Source organism: Phacochoerus africanus, chromosome 13 (genome assembly GCF_016906955.1).
Source record: "Phacochoerus africanus isolate WHEZ1 chromosome 13, ROS_Pafr_v1, whole genome shotgun sequence".
In the NCBI taxonomy this organism is placed as follows: Eukaryota; Metazoa; Chordata; class Mammalia; order Artiodactyla; family Suidae; genus Phacochoerus; species Phacochoerus africanus.
Window position 1 is genome coordinate 16,685,769 of NC_062556.1, and position 7,276 is coordinate 16,693,044.

General features: G+C 51.7%; 1 protein-coding gene across 1 annotated transcript in view; it reads right to left on the reverse strand.

Moving 5' to 3' along the window:
• The window catches only part of FAM124A (family with sequence similarity 124 member A), an 83,878-nt gene extending 80,131 nt beyond the window's left edge, over positions 1-3,747 (reverse strand). The window contains exon 1 of the mRNA XM_047756251.1: positions 3,593-3,747. Within this exon, the coding sequence (XP_047612207.1) occupies positions 3,593-3,657 (65 nt within the window). The 5' untranslated portion in view covers positions 3,658-3,747. The remainder of the gene's footprint in view (positions 1-3,592) is intronic.
• Positions 3,748-7,276: the final 3,529 nt, after the last annotated feature.

Sequence of the window (7,276 nt, forward strand, 5' to 3'; positions counted from 1 at the left end):
CTTTACCTGGTCTTTGTATGTTGTAGTTTTTCAAGGCTGGTCTTAAATAGAACCTGCTTCCCAGAATTGCTAAAGGATTAAACGAGTTCATGAAATATGGAGCATCTTAGAGTGGTGCCTGGCGCAGACCAAATGCCAGGCACGTGTTTGCTGTGACCTTTAGCTGATGCAGTTCATGCCTTGGGCGCCCATGGCGTTTTTTCAGCTGACAGCTCCCAGATGCAAAGACATGGTGCAGACTTCCTGGCTGACCTCCCCTCCAGGCAGGTGACTTGACAGCTGACTCATCATCTTTACTTGGATGTCTCCTAGTACCTCAGATCAGCATACTAAAAATGAAACTTCATTTTTGAGAGAACAGGTTTGGTTTCGAGGGAACAGGCTACTATGAGAATCGGACGGGAAAAAAAAAAAAAATAGCATCTTCTCCTAAACCTTCACAAAGCCCATAAATCTGCGTACAACTTGAAGCAATTTGTGGACCCTAAATTAAGGGCCCCTGCTTTAGTGGATGTGTCACTTGAGCTGAATCTTCAAAGAAGAGTAGAGTTTCACCTGGCGGACAGACATGCCAGGTGGAGAAGGGCCTACCTAGCTGGCAAAGAGGGCAGCTTGACACAAGCAAAGAATGAGAAAAAAACCCAGCTGATATGGTCAGACGCAGGGTGCACGGATGGGCCTGCCAAGGCCAGAGACAGAGGCCGGGGTTGCGGGGGGAATGATCCATAACATTGAGGCTTGCAGGCCATGCTAAACTCTTTGTACTTTATAGATGACAGAACCACTAAAAGTTTGCAAGGCAGAGGGATGTGATCAGATTTGCATTTTTAAAATGATGATGATAGCAAACATACTGAGTGCTTTCTGCGTGCTTTACACACAATATGAAAGCTGCATAGGATAAGAGGGGGTAAGCTCTGAAAAAGCAGAGGAACTATGGACAGGTTTTTATTTTTTGTCTTTTTAGGGCTGCACCCTCTGCATGTGGAAGTTCCCAGCCCATCCGAGCGGAGTCTGCGACGTACACCACAGCTCATGGTAACACCAGATCCTTAACCCACTGACCAAGGCCAGGGATCGAACCCACATCCTCATGGATAGCAGTCGGATTCTTAGCCCACTGAGCCACAACGGGAACTCCCTGGACAGCTTTTTAATAAGTAAACTCAACTTTAAGGGATATATGAATCTGTGGCAAATACAAGACTAATAAGCATACGTTCAAACCATTCCATTTAAATGCATGCCACTTTACCTTTAGCTTAAGAATGTAACTGAGGGAGTTCCCATTGTGGCGCAGTGGTTAACGAATCCGACTAGGAACCATGAGGTTGCGGGTTCGGTCCCTGCCCTTGCTCAGTGGGTTAACGATCCGGCGTTGCCGTGAACTGTGGTGTAGGTTGCAGACGCGGCTCGGATCCCGCATTGCTGTGGCTCTGGCGTAGGCCGGTGGCTACAGCTCCGATTCAACCCCTGGCCTGGGAACCTCCATAAGCCGCGGGGCGCGGGTGCCGCCCAAGAAATAGCAACAACGACGACAAAAAAAAAAAAAAGAATGTAACTGAGGCAATAAGAATTCTTCAAGCAATCCTGGCTTGTTAAACTACACACTTAGTAATAGAGGCAGAGAACAGAAGTGACAGTGTGAGTATGCTCGCTCAGCAAGCCCCTCCCAGGAGCCCTGGCAGCTGCCATGCTGTTTGTAGGGATCCCGGGGTGATGTCACTCCTGGGTCAGAGGGCTTCCCCTCCATTTCTCCAAGAGAGGGCCCTTGCAAAAAAAGATCTGTTTTACGTGAGCTCTGCAAATTGAAAACCAATGGACCAGCCGGTGCCTTATTTAACCCAGCTGAAAATGAGCTGGTTAATTTTGCTTTGTTCCTTCTATGCATGGTCCAGCTAACTGGGGATGGAAGAGCCACAGATCTTCAATTAAAAATGATACATGTAGAGTTTCCGTCATGGCGCAGCAGAAATGAATCCGACTAGGAACCATGAGGTTGTGGGTTCCATCCCTGACCTCGCTCAGTGGGTTGAGGATACAGCGTTGCCATGAGCTGTGGTGTAGGTTGCAGAGGTGGCTCAGATTTGGTGTGGCTGTGGCTATGGCTGTGGTGTAGGCCGGCGGCTAGAGCTCCAATTAGACCCCTAGACTGGGAACCTCCATATGCCCCGAGTGCGGCCCTAAAAGGACAAAAGACCAAAAAAAAAAAAAAAAAAAGACATATATATGCCGCACATACAAAATGTGGAAGAAAGCCAGGGAGTTCAGTATTTGGCCTCAGGCTGCAACACTGGAATGAAGTTTGGTTCTGTAGTGAACCATAAATGATGACAAGTGAGGATAACTGGGAAAGCCCATCGCAGAGTAAATGCCCTGGGGCTGTAACATCCCAGATCCTGGCTGAGAGTGGGTGGAGGCTTCAAGGAAGGGAGGGATTGGGCGCCCAGGATGGGCCGCCCTTGGGAGCCTGTCTCCCGGTCAGGTCAGACGCTGGGTCCATTCTGGGCCTGGACTCTTCCTGTCCTCACAGGGTTGCCAAATCCTCAGATTAGTCTAAATCTCCCCACACTTCCAGGAATGAGGCTTTCTATGGCCTGGGCAGTTCCAGGACCCCGCCCGGGGTTACAGCGGATAGGAAAAGACACCCTTTCCTTCTGGGTCGGTATCGGCATCCTGGATGCAGTGCTGACTCTGCACAGGGAAATCCTCTCGAGATAGGGGCTGGGCGGAAGCCTTTACAATGACATTTGTCTCCTGAAAGACATTCAGTCTTTTGTCCCACTCAGGAAAAGTGTTGTTGGGAGAGGGTTAACGAGGCTCCAAAGCTCTAACTGTGTGAGTCCGTTGAAGCGAAGAGGGTATTTTTTAAAAACAGTCAGGGCTAGGACACAGCACCATCTTCTTCCCACCTGTGCCTAAGGCAAGTGGTTCCAGCTGGGACAGGTGCGCAGAGCCCTAAGAAAGTTGGGCGGGGCAGTGGAGGAGTTGGGGACGGGGTCTCAGCCAGCACATTAAAGTCATAAAGTGAAAAATGCCACCCTCTTAGACGACTTCTTTAAGACTTTTAGGTCTCGCGCGTCGTACCCGCCTCCCCGCTTCTCCTCATCCCCCAACCCCCATCCCCAGGCTCCAGGGGGCTCCGGAGCTGCACGAAGAAAGTCCTCGCCTCAGGCGGAAACAAGTGCAGGCGCATCCCTGGTCCAACACGCTGATGCGGGGGACCCCGCAGCTGCCTGCACTTGCAGCAGCTCAGAGACAACGGAGGCCAAGAGGGCTGGGGCGTGGGGGGTTACTCTGAACTGGAGTCCTTCCACTGTCCTGCCCTCCGGGGTGGGGCCCGCCCAGACCCGGGCAGCCGGCACCACGCGGCTCTGCCCTCAGGGCGGGCCCGGGAGGGCGCGGGCTCGCCACAGCCCCTCCGGCTACCCCGCGGGACCCGGGCAGGAGGGGCAGCCCCGGCGGCCGCGTCCCGCCAAAGCCGCTCCGGCTTCGGCTCCGCCTCAGGGTCCAGGAAGGTCCCGGGTCGGGCAAGGGTCGCCGCGTCACTCGGAGACCGCCCCCCGCCCACGGCCGGGCCCGTGCGGCTCACCCTCCGGTCTCGGCGCCAGAGTCCACGCAGTCCTCCTCCTCGCCGCCACCCGCCTTGGGGTCCATGGCGCGCTCCCTCCGGGCTGCCCAGCGCAGCCGGGCCCGAGCTGGCTGGGCTCCCTCGGAGCGACGCGCGGCCCGGCGCGCGGGGAAACAACTCGGGCGCCACCCCTCGCCGCGCCCTCTCCTGGCCGCGCCCAGCCGGGCACCCAGGCCGCTGCCGCCCCGCCCCTCGCCGCTGGGCCGTGAGAGCGGGTGCGCGCGAGGGTTTGTGCGTGCGCAGGAGGGGGTGTGCACGGAGCGTGGGCGCGCGGGTCTGTGCACGTGAGGCAGTGTGTGCACGCGCAGAAGGGTGCGTGCGCCGGGTGTAAACCTGTGCGCGAGCTCTCGCGGGCCCGCGTGTTGGGCCCCTGTGTGTGACGGTCGGTGCATGAGGGAGCGAGGTCTGTGTGCTCGCGTGCACCTGTGTGTGTGGTTTGCTGTGGGTGGGTGGGTGGGGTATGTAAGGGCACGCTTCTGAGTGTGTGCTGAGTGCGTGTTCCCGTCTGTGCTTGGTGATCGCGTGTGATGTGTGAGTGAGCCGCCCCTTCTCTCCCCTGGGGGCACAGTCCCGGAATTCAGAATCCTAGGGATTGCCCAGAGGTTTCTCTCCCAGGCGTTCCGAGCCCCGCCGAGAAACACCCACGTCACGGCGAAAGCAAGGAAGAATCTTTTACTTTTGGATCAGTTAGAACACTTAGGTGCTTTCTTTATAGTTTCCTCAGAATTGCCAACACTGAAGTCATTATCACCTTTCTTAGCACGGGTCTGAGTGGCTTCCCATTACCCACCTGTTTACAATCGGTGTCAAGCATTCTTCTGCTATTTAAAAAAGGATGCCTTTAAAAATAACTTAAAAGACCATTGCAAGTACCTGCTCTGGGTGGGTGGTGCAGTAGGGGGTAATGGAGGTTTGTGAGTACCCCACCTCAGCACCTGGGGTGAGTTAATGATCTCTATTGGAGGGCCTCACCTCTCCTTAATAGAGGCTGGACTGAACTTGGGGGGCAGAGAGTATCAGAACAATTTGGATTTAATTGACAGCCCTGTCCAAACTGTTGAAAGGCACTTCTTTCTACTTCCTTCTGTTTTAAGGCAAGTTATTTAACCTCTTTGAGCCTTAATTTACTTATCTGTAAGATGGGACTATTGACATCTACCCCAGAGCCTTATTGGGAGTTTAATGAGATCATACATAAAAATACTTAGCACTGGTCCTGCCCTAGTCCCAGGCAGCTACCATGAGCTAGCTACATCCCAGCCTCAATTTGCAAAGCTGTGACAAGTGGTGTGTGAGGGGGACTCTTTCTTTCCTCCCTCCCTCTCCTCTCCCTCTGTTCTTCCTTCCTACTTACCTAAATGTCACTCCTTTTGATTCTTATCTTAATCAAATTACACAAAAGAGGAATCCAACTAAACAAAGGACTAGACATGCAATCTTTCATCATTAAGAAAAAACACAAGTAAATATGCCAAGCTCAAATCTCAACTGAATTGTCCTTACTGAGCATGAAATTCTTAGGCAAAACAACTGGATATATTCCACTCAATTTATGCTCATTAGCGGAAAGCAAGGCGCATGCCACTTTTTCAAAGGAGACCCCCCCCCCACCTCCCACCCCATGTGCTGATTTCTGAAAGAAGACTCTCAGATGAGGCAAAAGGAAAGTTGTAAAATATTTCCATCACAATGCCAATAATGACCATCTTAAATCTGTCATTACATCCAATAACCAAATATCAGACAGGAGGTTGAATTCTGAACATATAAATAAGGGAAAACCACAGCAGATATGATGCCTGCCCTTATGAAGCTTATAGTCAGGACAAGGAGACTAATTAAGCAAGTACATCTTATCATATAAAACACAAATGGAGATGAATGCTAGGAAGGAAGAGAACAGTGTGCCCCAAGAGAGAACAGAATTCAAGTTGGGATGTCAGGGAAAGTGCTCTCAGAAAGAGATGTTTAGCCCTCTGCAGTCTCAGGGCCTTTGCACTTGCTGTTTCTTCTCCCTGGAATAATCTCCTCCAGATTTTCTGCAAGGCTCCTGCCACATGTCTTTCAGGATTCTGTTCAAATGGCCCCTCAGCGGAGAGCCCCTGCCAGCTCAACCTACACCCCAGTATCCCCTTGCCTCGCTCTGCTCTTTCTTCTAACTCTACCAGCCCCTGACACATGACAGGTATATCGACTAATTGCCTGCTCTTCCTTCCCCAATCCTACCCCCGGAACGGCAGCTCCGGGAGAGCAGGAACTCTGTGTTGGTCACTGCTGTGGCCTCAGCACCTGGAATAATCCCCGAGCAATAAATCTGTGCTGAGTGAATGAAAGGGAAGCAGCCCCAGAGTGGAGGGGGTAGTGAGGAGAGCTTCCAGGTGGCAAGAGCAGCAAGTGTGAGGCAGGACAGGGCACTGGGCACAGGATTAGAGGGGGAGGGAAGGAGAGCTGGGGGAGCGGAAGAACACGAAATGGCAAAGAGGTCAGTGAGGCGTGTCTATGAATGTGACACCTCCGTGAATTCAATAGACTATTATAGCCTATTTGAAAAGTAGAAGAACAAATGCAGTGTCAATGAAACCAGACGAAAGGGAATGATAAAAGTAGCCAGAGAGGTACGTATAATGAACATCCTGCCATCTTGCTATCCTTACAGCCATGAGGGAACCTGCCTTTGTCTATTCTGGGCAGGAGCAATTCATATGTCTCACCTCATTTAATCTTCAGCAAAGGTCTTTGAAGTAGGTTACCTTTTACATTTTGCAGTCAAAGAAACCAAATCCTAGTGAGGTCAGGTGCCCTACCCCAGGCCACCCAGTGAGTGAATGGAGGAGACAGGTGGCCCCTTTAATGTGGGTGGGGTCCTTGTCATCTACCTAGAAGGCTGATGCTCGGTCCAGTCACAGCCTCAGGAAGATGACACTAAGCAAAAGGGCAGAGAAGCAAGAGTGAAATTAGCATGGCCTTTAGAAAATGAGATGCTGAAATTCCCATCATGGCTCAGTGGTTAATGAATCCGAATAGGAACCATGAGGTTGTAGGTTCGATCTCTGGCCTCGCTCAGGGGGTTAACGATCTGGCATTGCCGTGAGCTGTGGTGTAGGTCTCAGACACAGCTTGGATCTGGCGTTGCTGTGGCTGTGGTGTAGGCTGGAGGCTACAGCTCTGATTCGATCCCTAGCCTGGGAATCTCCACGTGCCGTGGGTGTGGCCCTAAAAAGACAGAAAGACCAAAAAAAAAAGAGAGAGATGCTGCTTAAACTACTTTAGTCTTGCTCAAGTATCCAGAGAAAGATCAGTCCAGCAAAAACCTGGCCACCTTACAAAATGATACATTGATTCAGGTCCCCTCACCTGCAGGGGACACAGTTTTTTATCACTGGCACCGTCTAGTGGTGACTCAATTTTAGGAGCCTCTCTTTGTCATTGTTTTGGTAAAAGAGCTATTAGCAGCTATATAAAAAAGAGCCCCTTGTTAGTGATCACCTTGGGTATTTTTGCCCAGGAGCTTTCCACAGTTCCTGGGCTCCCCTTCCAGATATTGAATGGTGATCACTCTAATTATGGGGGTGTAACACCCTCCCACCCACTCCCCTATAAGATGAGGGCAGAGGATTGTCACCAGTCAGCTTAGAGTGCCCTGCC